The sequence below is a fragment of the Anopheles moucheti genome, chromosome 3, assembly GCF_943734755.1.
Source record: "Anopheles moucheti chromosome 3, idAnoMoucSN_F20_07, whole genome shotgun sequence".
Classification (NCBI taxonomy): Eukaryota; Metazoa; Arthropoda; class Insecta; order Diptera; family Culicidae; genus Anopheles; species Anopheles moucheti.
This window is the reverse complement of record NC_069141.1, coordinates 53,118,330-53,133,330: the sequence shown is the minus strand read 5'-3', so window position 1 is coordinate 53,133,330 and position 15,001 is coordinate 53,118,330. Positions and strand designations below refer to the sequence as shown.

The 15,001-nt window shown below is 40.5% G+C and overlaps 1 protein-coding gene across 5 annotated transcripts in view; it reads right to left on the bottom strand.

Moving 5' to 3' along the window:
- Positions 1–1,830: 1,830 nt before the first annotated feature.
- The window catches only part of LOC128304119 (uncharacterized), a 53,231-nt gene continuing 40,060 nt past the window's right edge, over positions 1,831–15,001 (bottom strand). For all 5 annotated transcript variants that reach the window (XM_053041257.1, XM_053041258.1, XM_053041256.1 and 2 more), the window contains one exon: positions 1,831–14,535. In XM_053041257.1, coding sequence (XP_052897217.1) covers positions 13,919–14,535 — 617 coding nt within the window. In that variant the 3' untranslated portion in view covers positions 1,831–13,918. The remainder of the gene's footprint in view (positions 14,536–15,001) is intronic.

Genomic DNA, 15,001 nt, shown 5'->3' with positions numbered 1-15,001 from the left:
ACCTTTAAACCATTTATATTATTCCAAACAGATGCACAACTTGTTTCAATTAGAGCATGGTTACTTAAAATGCAGCGGCGGATCAAACGGTAGGCGGAGTAGGCGGTCGCCTAGGGCCTCACCGGTTTTTACAGCAGAGTTAATTTAAAGCAATTTAAATAATTTAAAAGGTAAAAATTGATCAAAAATATCTTCCTTGGCTATACAAAACATTTGTTTATATATGATAAATAAATTAAACGCAGAGAAGAATATCGACTTTGTGATTTTAAAGTATAAAGGGTGTCCCAGAAAGTATAAGCACGATTTAAAAGTTAGATAAAAAAAACCCCTGTTCCCGAAACTTAATGTTTATTTGATAAATAGAATTTGTGGAGTGTTTTGTTCTATTTAAAAAAAAATTAAAAAACTCAATCGTATGCCAATAATAGCACTTTTGATCTGACGCCTCCCATCAAGTAGTGATCCAAGTAGTGGCGTTATGTTTCTCCTTAGCGCATACAAACGTTTGTATATAGACCAGCTTACTAGGCTCGTTTACAGGGCTAAGCAACAGAACTCTGAGATGTACGCAAGGGAGCTTTCTTTCCGAGACTTTGCTGGTGTTGTTAAATCATGTTTGAAGTACACCTCCCTAACACCGATAATGCCGTAGCAATATTATAAGCCCCCCTTTAAAAATTCCGCCCTGGGCCTCCAAAGAAATTGATCCTCCATTGTTAAAATGTCAACCAAAGTACTAGCGCTTTCGGCGGCCATTAGTAAATCTGAAATTATGAACGCATTAATCTCAGAAATTTTCTTTACATTCATAAATGCAATGCTCTTGACACAATGGCGGTATGGTGAATAGTGGAAAAAAGGTTAAATAATGACAGTGTTGCCAGATTAGATAAGCCTGTAACATTAACAAACGACGACTTTTGATATCAAGAAACTTCAAGAAATTAATTGTGGATGTAATGGAAGATATACATATATATCTAAAAACTTAATACATGATGACGATCATACAAATGAACTCAATATGCCATGTTGAGCAAGAATAATTTACAGAAGTGATGCCAGTAATTTGATACATGTATTGGACCGAAGGTTGAGGAAAGAGTGAATCGTTATTTGTGCAAATAATTATTAACTAGATGAGCAGTTCAATACGTTCGATAGTGCTCAACGTTACGTTTTATTCGCCTGCACCGCAACTGATGGCGATTGATCGAGAATTGTCAAAGCAATCGCCCACCGTTCAGCAAACAAGCAAACTCAGAGAATTTATTCTCATGTTGTAATTCATATATTATCTTTATTCTACGGCTTTCTACATAGTGAATTCATTAAATTCTAGTTAGCTTTTTTTCGTACAGAGATCGTGAATTAGATTATACCTACTCGTTACGATTTACTATGTCACAATTGTACAAGTACACTCCCTCCAGAGCAGACTGTTCGCTATGGTCTCTGGCTATTGTGCGTGCGTTATGTATGTTTTGCTGTGGATTGTTTTGAGTACCGTTGCTCGTGTTGTAAGTTTACAGCGGCCCAGTGTTACCTTAATTGCTATCTGCCTGTCCTCGGTGGCCAGTACGCTTACTGGCCTTTGTGCTGGAGAGAAGGAGAGACTGTGGAGTGTTCTGGTTTTGTTAATGTCGTTTAAGAATTAGTACGGTAGCGATTTCGCTAGAGCTTACGTTTGGAAATGCTGTGCACAAACTGTTTTGTTTTCGACGGTGTGTAGGTTGTATAGAGTTTTTTTATTAATCCTAATCCTTTTGCTGCTCTTCTTTCGCTTGCTGTATTAAAATTAGCTAAAAGCATGTTCACACCACCTGCGCAAATAGTACCTTCTTTTCATTGAATTACAAAGATGTGAAAGTTTTTTTTTGTGTGTGTCAAGTTTTGTTTTGTATTGTTTTTTTTTTCATTTGTTCAACTTCATTTACTTCAGCGGATGCTCAATGGAGTGTCAGGAAATGTCCATCAACGTTAGTGCAGGATCGCTTTTAAAGATGACTCATCTCGCACCAGGTTACACCAGCGAAACAAAATCATTAACACCACCACACAATCAATTTGTTAGTCCTTAGAGAGTCTTTATTGTTATTATTAGTACATTACCCTTCCGTAATGTTGATCAGTAGCACTGAACAGTGTTACGAGCTAGGTACGCTAACACTATTATTAGTTCTCATTGTTCTCCACCCGCAGTCAAACCGCATTCGCTGACAAAGGACATTCTATAACATACACACTAACACGTAAAAGAAAACGGTTCGTAACGGATAACATATGACGGTTACCAAAAAAGCAAACGTAGAGGCCTTCCGCTTCCGTTACGTATGCTAATAAACATCTTCATGATGGTTTGTTTTTTTTTTTTGTTGTTGTTACATTACTTGTCTCTCGTTTTCCAATTTCACTATAGGCAACTATCCATGTTAACTATTAAATACAATTCAACATACCATCTACTTGCTAGTGTTACAATTTCATCAACGGGGACCAGCTTCACCTTACGCCGCGACCTTGCGCTTCGTGTCATACCTTACTGTATATGTGTGAGGGTGTTGTTTTTTCTGTTTGGGTGTTACTTTTCTGTTAGTTTTCCATACTTTCCACACGTTGCGAGAAAGTAGTTCTTATAAGTTTCTGTGTTTGCATTACCAACTATTCAATATCTGAAGCCTTTGAGACCCATTTCCATTTACACGAACAACAAATATGGCCGTTTTCCTCAAAAGCGTGCGCGTGGTTTTGATCGTTCGCCATTAACGGACCGCAAGAAGGTGCTGTAGATGCACGGACAGCCTGTGTTTAATAGAGTGTGGTTCGTGAGTTATTTGAACCATATCTTTCCTTGGCCGCATTTCACCATTCCAGTTAGTTTTGGTTTGTTTTGTTTTTCGGTGTTTTTGTTTTTTTTTTGTGTTTTGTTTTACTTCACTTTTTATCACAACTACTTTTAAAATATTATGTATTGCATTTTAAGGCCTAATATAGTTCTTTTGTTTGCTGTGCTGTATTCTGCTAAGTTTTTTTTTTCCACACTTCTTTTTCGTATGTTTTCCTTTGCAACGGGTTTCCAGTTTCGGTGTGATTTGTAAAGGAGCTAGTGGAGTCACGTTCAGTTAGCAGCTGTTGAGTAATGTGAATTGCTAATTCGATCGATGGCCCGCCGTGTAGCTCGTGTTGAGTACAGAAGGTTTCTAATTAGGTGTTTGCATTTTTAATGTGCATACAATTTACACTTCTTCAGAGGGAAGAAGTAGTCACACACGAACATTGTGTCATTAGCCTGCTTTGATCAACAACAAACAAGAGCGCTCTTTTGGCAGAAACCCTGCCTAAAGGGTTTTAGAAAATAAATGGTTATCTTTTGAAAGCAAACACATTTACCTACAGTAATGGTTTCGCTCGTTTCCGTTTTGATCCTATTTCGACATTGTTGATAACCGAATAATTCCTGTTAAATACAACAAAATGCGTTGGGCAATATAGACAGGCCAGCTGCTTGTATTGTCCAGTTTCTGACATTTTTTCCGACATGCGGTTCAGTATGTTTTTTTTTGTTAATTTTCTTTTCGTTTTAAATGTTAATTTTTCATTGTTTCAACACTACTGTAGACCGTCTACGATAGTTTGGTAAACAAATCAATGGCAGTTATGCTTCCCTCATTCTCTCCTAGCAGTTGCTGCAGTTAACTTTTGTCCTGTCCGTCCGCTAAACCTTTCAATTTCCTACACGGTTTGACCCAAGCAATCTTGTTTAATTTGCATACTATGTTCGACGCTTTGTGTCACAATACAGTGTATGTTGTAATGGTAAGTGTTGTGGCCTACAGTGTGAGCGGTAGAATACAGAGCAAGAAGAAAAGGTTACAATGTGAAGACAAGGAATGAGAATATTAAGGTCATACTTATAGAACTGGCTGCAAGAATGAAAAGTGTAAGAAAGGTGAAGGAGAGTCAGAATAAGATAAACAGTACGGTGCGTTAGAAAACGATTACCGATACAACGTTCCGTTTGTGTTTGGTCAACATTTAACAAGTGTCACTAGAAGTAGGCAAAGTTCAATGCAAGACAAGAGAAAATTTGACATACAAGAGACAAAGGTGGAAACACAAGTACGATAGCAAGGCAGATAAGAGTTAAAGGAAAATCAAGAGAAAGAAATCAAGAGAAAGAAAGATACCAGCGTACATGCTAACAAACAACAAACAGCACACACACACAGAAATAGAGAGGAGAGGCAAAAGGGAAGAGCACAAACAGGTACACACACACAGCATTTTGGCAGGTTCTACGGTTGGGTTTCGGTGTACTGTTGTAAATGAACGAGACAATAAAAGAAAACGATCGAACACTGTTCATTTTCGGATATTAATACTTTATTCCTTTCTTTTTCTTTTTATTAGTTTTTGTTTTTTGTCCTTTTTTTTTGTTTTCGCTAGAAATCATAAACAAATTATAGACGTTGTTTTTTTTAATACTTTCATGTTCATTTTTTTGCTGTTTTCTGTTCTTCTTCCGTCGTCTTCTGCTTTTAACTTCCTTGCTCTCGTCATTTGTTTGCCGTCCGGTGCCGGTTTCGGTTCTAGTATTCTTCGTTTACTTCCGCGTTACGATTTCTTCAACGTTTGGCGTTTGAGAAACGCATTTTGCGTGTTGTGTTCGTAACCTTGTGCGCCTTCTACCAATTAGCTAATCATTAGTTAAACTAACTGATTTTCTGGCGCTGTTTTGTTTCCTCTCCCCACAAATGCTACCATGGTTTGTTTCTGTTTTGTTTTACTCGTTATCTTGTGTTGTTTTTTTCTGTCGTGTTGTCTTCATTATATTTACTCTATAATTTTTAAACTCTATTAACTCGTGTGGATTTTTTCCCGCTTCTTTTTCCATGGTTTTGGCTGCTTGATGTTTTTTTTCGATTCTTATGCTTAACACATCGTTTTGTGTGTGAGTGTGTTATTCTATTATTATTATTAATCGATTAACTGTTGCTTCTTAATTATGAACAGCATGTAGAACATAATAGTGTTAGTGTGTGTGTGTGTGTTTCTTTATTTCGCTCTAAAATATATAAAAATAATAGACAAGCGTCATAGTAATCGAACTGAGTTGGTTGATTTGAACTGGGTAAGTCCTAGCTTCTACCGGTAGTACATTCGTTTGAAATTGGTGTGTTTAATCTACCGAATTCTCAACTAAGTGATTTTGTAGTTGCATGTTGATGTGTTTGTTCCAACATCGTCTAAATGTTGCAGCCGATGACGTTTGCCTATTTGTTTCTTCGGTAAATGCTGGTGAATCTCTTCCTAACTGTACTCCACTTTTTGAAGTGCAAACTTAATACACATTTTAACGCAAACAATCTATACACTTATCAGCTCAACAAAGTTCAACATTGGCTGGGAGCGGAAATGGATACAACAACACTACAGCGCGTATAGCGGAGCGGAGTATAAAGTGTCTGGCAGATGCAACAGTCGTATAAGTATAACCAGAGGCCTTGAAACAGATGACAGGGAAAGTAAACTAAGCGCGTGCCAAAAAGCCGTTCATAACTGTCCGCATATTTCCTAGAGTGGTGCGCATGCCTTCGTAAGGCCATAACATTTGATGTTTTCCTAGAGCGTGCATTCATCGCGCCATGCTGCCCTCCACGTGGTACACCTGAACTGGTGTATAACAATGTTTGCCGTACGTGTGCGTACAGTGCAGTGTGTGTGTGTATGAGTGCAGTGTGATTGTATGTGTAAGTGTATGTTTGTGTGTGTATGTGGATCGGTGCGTGAAGGGTTTTTTTTTGCGAACAATTTGAAGGTCGTTGGGAATGGTTTATGCGTCCCTTAATTTTAACCAGGATCGGATCGCTTTGAGAACAAAAAAATCGACTCGGGGTGTTTCCAGAGTGATCCCGATCGTTTGTTTCCATCTTTGCAAGCATATTATTCGTTTCCTTCGTATCCGACCATCCGAACAGCGAGCACATTCTGTAGTAAAATGCTGGAATAAATGGGTAACGCGTATTTCCGACACTGCAGCAGTGTGAGTCAAGATGTCGTTTGCATTTACGCGCGTGTAACCACATCGAGTCGATAACTTCCCGTTCCTTCTCCCTGCATTCCCTTTACCCGTAGGTTCTACAGTTCCAATCGTACTTCTATTACTCCTCAACATCCGTAAATGGATCGATGACAAACACTCCATTGTGGCGATCCTGTTTTTGTCTTCCGTCAACGATCGGAACCATCTTTCTAACTTAACGGACAATTTCAACGATTTGTAGCCACCATTGTTACTTTTTTGTTGGGTTTTAAATTATCTTTTCCTCCCTAACCGATTCAGTTTCGATGAGATCGGTATTTGAACGTGTTTTGAGTGTGGGTTTGTGTTAATGTGTTTTTCTTTTCTTTACAAAGGGTTGCACCTTTTGCACAATCGCTTTCTAACTGCTATTTCTCCATCTCTGTCGTGCTGTCGTTATTCAGTTTTGCTTACATGCTACAGTTTTGACTGATTCCTAACGTTTTTGTTTAACCTTTGTTTGCTTATTTTTGCTTTTTTTGTATTTGTTTTTTCCCCATTTTCCCCCAAATGCTAGTTTACACAATTAACGACTCACGGTTGGTTTTTTTTATAGTATGTTTTGCTGTTTTTCGCTCTTTATTCAACTGTTTTTTTTTGTTTTGCTTTGTCATGCTTGTTTTTTACCACTTTTCATTCCTTTTTTCCTTGCTACCGTTTTGTTTTCTCCCCCATCTCTATTCATTGTTTTCTCTTGTTTAGTTTTTGCAGTAGAATTAGATAACTTTCCTTAACAACTTGTTTGCTCGCTTCGTGTTCGTTCGGTTTTCGGGGGTTTTGTATTACTTGTCTGCTTACCTACGTTAATTAATGTCCAGTAACTGTATATTGTTTTTTGTTTGCCTACGGTACGATGCCTCGGTGTGAGAGTTTTTGCTTTGTTGGCGGTGTTCGGTGAGTGACATTTACCTGTTTGGCCAGTGAAACACACCCTAATTTCCATACAGATGCGAATTACGCGCCCTCCCTTAGTGACCATTGTCTTTCAAACGCATTACCGCAGCAGTGTGCTCCCTAACGTTTTATCTAAATTGTGTTCGTTCATTTTGTTTCCTTTGCTTCATTTGTTTCCTTCCTGCCGTCTCAAAACACTAGTCCCTAGCATGTTTCGGTTTCGGCTCGACGCTAGCCAGCCGTATGGGTTTTGCTAGTTTTGTAATTATCTAAATAGACACCACCGATTCCGTGTGCCGGTGTCAATTGCTATTACACTATTTGATGTTTCGTTACCTGTTTGTTTGGTTGTTTATGTTGCAGCTGGCACAATTCAAAGCTGCGCGAAATGGAAAATGGCATGGTTGTGTGCAAATTATGTTTTTGCTAGAACAAAGCCAATAAAAATACATTTGTAGTGGACGTTATGTGAAATGCATTTCCAAGATATTAGAAAACTTGCAAAAAATCTAAAGAACAAAATGAATTGAATTTCAATGTCAGCATTAACAGGCGATCAGAAAATGTTTGTGAAGGAGTTATTCAAAATCATAAACATAACGAACGTTACCAGTCGTTTAGTACTGAAGTCCTCACAAAGAACTGGAAAAGATCTAGCAGGAAATGTATTTGTGTGTGTGCGAAGTAAAATTTGCAAATGGTGTTTTGCACGTGGTCACGTTTCTCATTCGTCACCACACTATTGTTCCTCGGGAGGCCCTTAGGCAACGCTGAGGTCTTGACAAAACGGTAGACCCTAATGGAGAGTGGTTGTTTGTGGTTTTTTTGTTTTGTTTCGATTTATTTATCAATAACAGAGCATTGTTGTATCCATTCGTGTAGTGGTTATACATTTTGCGGAAACAATTTCTACATCATCTACTGTACAAACATTTCTCTTCCTCTTGTTGCAGAATTCTTGTGTGTGTGAGTGTTGGTTGGTTTTGTTTTTACTTTCGCATCTACGTGTCTCCGTATGTGTGTTTATGGATGTTTGTGTATGTATGTGTGTTTATGTAATTGGATTGTAGTTTACGTTATTGTTTTTGTTTGACGGTTCTATTGTTGTACCTCCTCCAGTTCCCATTTACATTCGAACCCGTGTCTCCCGTGCGCAGACGGCGATCGTTCATTTATTATTTCGCCATGTTGTTCTATATTTTTCCCAATTTCAAATCTGTACACTCTAGTAATGATACTTTGTTTGGATTTTTGTTTGGAGAGTTTCGCGGTTTGCCGGAGTATGGCGGTGCTTTGCGAGCCCGTAACGCTTTGTAACACCGAACCGGGGTATAAGTCGCCGGAAAACATGGATGAGAGTGGTGGGGGGGGGGAGAGGTGGTGGGAGGAGGGCGTTCATAATACTGATTCAATCGATTCCCGCACGGTACCGTTGTGCCACGTCCCACTAAACACTAGGCAGTCTACAACAACTTACCAAATACTTGCGCCTTAACGAAGCGGCGAAAATGTGGGCCTTGGAAGGAGCGTTTGCAAAACCTAATGTGTTCATTTTTGTAGCCTGGCGTAGCGCAACTGCCCAAAATTCCTACACACACACACACACTCACATTCACACGCAAACACTTGACGGCAGAAATTATAATATCAATGCTGGACTGTCCTGTCGTGGGCGGTGCAGTGACCGTACACGCTACAAAAAACTAGCGCCACGTCCTGCGCCATGTGATGCGGGGTTACATTTGCGTGTGTGCGTGTGTTGGGGCCGTGGCGATGGCTGTGTTGATCGTGCGGTAATAACTAACGATTCGGGTGGGATGTTCGGCTAGGGTCGTGATCGCAACCCCCATTTCAACCCGGCACACATTATGGCTACTAAACGCTACCTAACGCTCGTCGTCGACAGCGTCCACCGACATTCGTACAGCATTATTACAATAATTTTGTATTTTACACCTTCTGCTACTGTTCCTGGCATCGTCGGAGTATTTATTGGCTTCGATTTATAAACACGAGCGTTTGTTTGTTTCTCAGTTGCTGTTGTTTGCAAATATTATTAATTAGTTTCACAATGTGTCTGTGAGTGTATTTGTGTTGTTTGCGTGTGTATGCGTGTGTGTGTGTGTGTGTGTTTCCGTGTAAATTTCCGTCCGGAATTGTGTTATGTTGTATGCTATTTTCTTAACTATCTCTAGGTATCCTCACGCTTCCCTATTCCACGCGTGCAGACGATTTGGTTTTAAATTCAACGATTTATTCATTCCTGAAGACGCTTGTAATTAATTCGTAGTTTAATTCACTTTTGTTTGCTTACAAACGTGCTAAGTTTGCTTTTGTGTTTTCACCTCACACCGCCGTGCCGTCGGCCGCACTCCGCAATAGCCTACGTCCCTCCAATGGTTTCATTATTTAATGTTTTATTGTTTTCTGGTATGTTAATCGTTTGTTACTTTTTTCGTCAGTTTTTTAAGTTATTTTTGTTTTGTGATAATTATACACCCCCTCCCTGCCACCGCTCCTCCAGCTTCTACTCCTGTTTCCCATCTTGGCTACCTTCGCTTCTGTACCCATTTGCACTCGTTCTGATCCGTCAGGTTGATCGATAAATTTCGATCTCGATACTATCAATAGTCTCGTACTATGCGTGGCCTTGGTAAAGAAGTTTACCACAATAATCACCCTCAACAGGCCCCGTTACCGAAACTTTACCACAATTACGATTGCGGTTTGCTTCCTTTGTATTTCTTTTACGTTTTTGTTTTGTGTGTGGGTGTGGGTGTGTGTGTGTTGGTTTGTTTATTATTTTCTACATCTCACATTTATATTAACAACTATTGATTATAATTTTTGTCAGAGAATTTGTTGCCTGTTTATTCATTTCTTTTTTGCTCTTTTTTCGTTCTACCTTTTACTTCCCGTTTTTCATCCTACGCAGGGTTTGTTCTGTTTGGTTGAGATAAACGCTAAAAGTATCTCGTCGAACATTAACAGTTTGCTTTTTTTTGTGTGTGTGAGTGCGTGTGTGTTTTTTCTGTTTGCTTTGATTTCCTGTGGATTCACTTTTCTCGTTTGACGTTATTCTGTTTTGGGGTCTTTTGTTTTGTTTTTCACTTTCCGTTTAAGGATTCTTTTCGTAAGGATAATTCGCTTTCCTCCGAAGGCTGGATCGTATTGAAACTGGGAAAAGTACGTTCACAGACCGTGTAACAAAGATGAAGAGAATGAGATAGAGAGTAAGAGAGAGAGAGCGACGCATGCCAGAGAGAATGAGTACAAAAGAAAGGATGAAAGTAAGAAAGAGAAAGAAAGAGCTAGAGAAAGAGAGATATTGAGGGAACAAGAGAGAGAGAGAGAGATGATAATGACGAAAGGATCTTGTTAAACTCTTCGAGGCATATATGATCGAAAAGCAATCAAAGCCAGGCTTCCCGCTCTTTTGCTTTCCTTCAGAGCAAGATATTCCAAGACGGTACAGATTTCGGGATGAGCCTGAGCTCAAATGGCGAGCATGGTGGGTTTAATGCGTATGCTAAGTCGTTAGGCTACGATTTAGAACTATTTAGGAGGTGTTAGAAGCCGGTGCCAGCTATGCTGTCATCCAATTGCTTTTGGTTTGCACCACACAAATGTGTTGCCAACAGATGTATGTGTTTAACGTAGACCAGTGGACCAATTGCCAACATGCCATCGTCTCCATCCTTTCTCTTCCTCTCTCTCTCCCTCTCCCTCTCTCTCACTTTCTCTCTCTTTCTCTCGCTCTCTTGCCCTTCATTTTCTTTCTCGTAACATGTTGACGCATCCTTTCAGCCTTGAAACACCCAACAGCCTTTTTATACTCATTACCTAACAACAATTGTTGTAAAAATTGACGGACTAATTATAATAGTGCTGGCTTAATTTTTCTATAAAGAGTTCTCCGTGCTTCGCACGGTTTGGCAATTTGCATCCAAAATGGTCTTCTTTTCTGTGTTTGTTTGTTATTTCTCCCCTTCGCTTGCCGTCGGCCTCTTTAGTAGCACTCTGCTCTAAGCTGCTACCCAGCGCATCATTAGATAAGAATTCGCACGCACGTAAAATCATTCGGGCTTTTGAGTGTGGCGTTTTTCTCTCTCATTGTTCTTGGCCTGCCATCAGCTTGCAAGAGGTCACATACTACTGTTGGTGTGTATATTTTAACATTGGGTTTCGCGCTGCATTTTGTTCCATGTTTTTGCAATTATTCCAACCATCTTCGGTATTGTTCATGCTTACGTTTTCTTTCGTTCTACTTCTCTCTCTCTCTCTCTCTCTCTCTTACTTTTTCTCTCTCTCTCTCTCTCTCTTTCTCTTTTTCTATGTTTAAAGATCTTTGTGTTACTCGCTGTGCTATGTTTCCTAATTCACTTCTATTGTTTTGCTGTACCTTCATCACAAACTGGATTTTCCTTTAGTTTCATTCTCAGCGTGTTCATTGCTAGTGAAAGGTTAAAGAGATAATATATTGTACAAAGGTATGGTGTAGTTTCTTGATGCCATTTCTTGCGTATTGAAAGGTGAGCGGAAGGTATACGTGTGAATCGGGTGATCGGTGCCTCGGTTCCCTAGCTTGCGATATTAGTAGCCGATTTGCGTGGATTCCCGCTAGCGGAAGGTTCAATAAAAACTAGCTTACATCTTCAATATTCTTGCGGTGAGTCGTCTTAGTAGTAATAGCTTTGTATGTGTGTATGTGCTTTTTCCTTATCCTTATCTTTTGTGGTTGTTGATGTTGTTGTTGCTGCTAACACCACACCGATTCCGCACACAGGCTCTGTGGTGATCCCGTTTTTTTGTCCTTCACACAAAAGAAGAAAACCCGCATGTACGAAAACTGTCCCTTCCCCAACACCCCGAAAAACCAAAACACAAACGCTCAACACAAAACGATTCACCGACAAAAACAACACAGCGTCTCACATCACAACGAACAAAACTAACACTTCCACTATGTACCGTTCGCGGTCTCAACTTTAATTCCTCGCTCTCTATATTCTCTCCCCTTTATACAACTTTCTATGCCTCACTGTTCTTCACACCGAAACTCTTTATGCTTGTGCACCCGCGCAAGCAAATTAGAACACGCCGCCCTATATCGTTTTCAGTTTAAAAAAATAACGTTTGCCCTCCCTGGAGGTCACGAGTGTATTACAGCTAGCTTAGCCCGACAACGGTTAGGTTTTTGGCCGTACATTCAAACGCGAGTCGTCTGCAATTCTCGGTTTTGGTTTAAGTTTGTTTTTTGTTTTGTTTTGGTGGCTGAAATGTGATTCGAGCTCTAAATACTTTCTACGCGCATACAGACACACACGCACACACATTCACGCACACGCACGCACACATTCGAACACACATTCAGATCCCATGTTTTGGCGCGTTTAGTGTTTCCTTTTTTTCTAAATGGCGATGCTCCGCAAACACAATCAGCGGTTTTTCCGCTTTCCACAGCAATCAGCTGGCTCGCCAATCTATTGTGGAATTCATTATGCATGGTACTATGCCTATACTGTTATAACATTCTTATTCCTCTGCCTTCCCTAAACTCCCTTACCAATAAGTTTAAATTTAATATTTCACCTAAATTGTCCATCAGTTTGTTGATGTTTCCTTTGTGATTTTATTTCAAACACTTGTTTAACTGTCGTTTACGTTGTTTTTTTTTGTTCAGCGATGTAACATTATTGTATACGCGTATGTTTCTGCTTGCAAACCCCACCTTCTGCTACCCTTTCCTGCCATCCTTACAACACTGATCCAAGATGGCAGGATGCGTTCGGGCTGGGTTTGGCTAGCTAGTTTGCTTGTTTTTGCTTTGTTTTGGTGGTTGTTTTGTTTCTATTTGCCATAATTCTTAGTGCAGAACGTTCTGGCAGACATCGTTCTCCATATACGCTACTTGTCCCTTTCCCATTCACACGCGCACACACGCACACACACACACATACACACGCACAAAAGTCATGTTAAACTCTAGCTCTGTTTTGCTTTAACCTTTGGTGAATTGCTTATTTGTTAAGCTTTCTGTTACAAATATCTGACGTGGAGTAATTATATCTTCCATTCCCATGCTTCTATTCGCGGGCCCTATGAGCCATTCCGATTCGATAGTAGCTATATCGCTTCCCCGCATGCGTCCGCCTCCATTCGCTTGTTTTCGCTTGTTTTGTTTGCATTGTATTTACTGCAACAGTGTTGTATTTGTTTTGTTTCGTTTGACTACTCGGATGTCGCGTTCCCGTAATTCGTTAATGTGTTAAATAGTTTGGTTTTGTTTGTGTTTTACTCGGCACCATTTCCCGTCGCTGATTTGTTTTGTTGAGTTTTTGTGGTGTAGCTGTGTACGTGTGTATGTGTTTGCTTTTTTGTTTGCTACATATTTTGTTACTACTTGTTTCGTGTTTTGAAGCACTAACGTGTTTCGATTTGTTCCTAAAACTCCTTCGCACCTGCTTTCCTTATTAGGTATCTCAATTTGCAATTATTATTTCGGGGTTTTGTGATTTTGTTTTGGTTGTTGTTCTTGTTGTTTTGGTTTCTGTTGTTGCTCTCGTTCTTTGTTTTTTCTAATCCTTTTCTTTTATGATTTTGCACACAAAACACTACTGACGGTGTGGTTATTTCCCTTCCTTATTGCACGTGTCAGTGCGCAACGCTTTGGCGAAATTTGCTTCTTTAGGGAGTAATGTTATTCGTGTGTTGTTTTTGGGTTTTGTTCTTCTTCTCCGGTATGATTCACTACCTGACTTTTACCTTACCATTCTGCGGATTGGTTCTTCGTCACCCTGCAGAAGCGTCCTGAGACGGGGTTTGTAGGTGGTTTGCTCGTCGGTCGTTTGTGGCTTGCTGGGTCGGTATAGTTGGGCCCAGCCTTGGGCAGACTGTGCGTGCGGGTCGGTTAATTCCCGCTGCCCTTTGCACCGTGAGCTATAACACCACGAGCAGGTGCACGAGTTGCTTCGTCCAGGCGACAAGCTCGGTACCGACGGTCAGCACCGCTACCATCGCTATCCACGATTGTACCCCGGTCGTGTGCGTCCGGTACACCGAACCGAGGGCGCACAGTGCCCGCAGCAGGGATGAGATCGCCCGTGCTGGTGACGATCCCGACGGCACCGACATGGCCGTAGTGGAGGCACTGTCTCCCGTGAGCCGCCGGCTGCTGATGGTGGTGATGGTGGTAGTGCTGGTGGTGGTACTACTGCTGCTGCTGCTGCTGCGGGCAGTAGTGGTGGCGGTGGTGGTGGTGCTGGGAGAGCTGGTCGTAACAGTGGACGTAATGGCGGTCTGCGACAATCGGCACTGCTCGGACAGGGAGGAGCTGCTCGTTGGCGTTGTGATGCTCGGGCAGCTGGGCGATATCGCTGGCGGTTCGCTGCTGAGTGCTAGCGCAGCGCTGTCTGGATGTTGCGTCTCGTTGTGCAGCGGATCACATCGTGCACAGAGCCCATCGATGGGACTGGAACCACAGTAGTCGTAGCAGCAACCGGTTGGACCGTTGTTTGACTTTCGCAGCTGATCGCCCGTTTCTTCGATGTTAAGGTCTGCAATCGAGGTGGCCAAAATCAGATAATCAGTGGAAGCAATATGAGAGAAACGTAGGCGTTAGTGAGAAACATGCATGATGTTCAGGAAAGACAACAAATACAAACACAATTTACTTCTATTAATTTCAAAAATATTATTGTGTTGTATTAAGCTTTGCACTAAAGTTAGGGGAATCTGATTCAGTGTCATGAATGTAAAAGATTATTTGAACTGAATGAATAAATCTGAAATTCTATTCCAAATATTCAACTATTTTTTGAGGATTCATTAATCTTTGAAGATTTAAGAAATTTTAAAGATTCATTGAGAACCCACTCCTCCTCTTCAATAAAGATTCATTTAAATAAACACTAGTGCGTAATAGAAACATATTCACCATAAAACAATATTATAACTATAATATTCGAAGTAGTCTAGATAATTATTTTTTTTTTTTACTTAACGGAAGATCGGTCAGGCCGT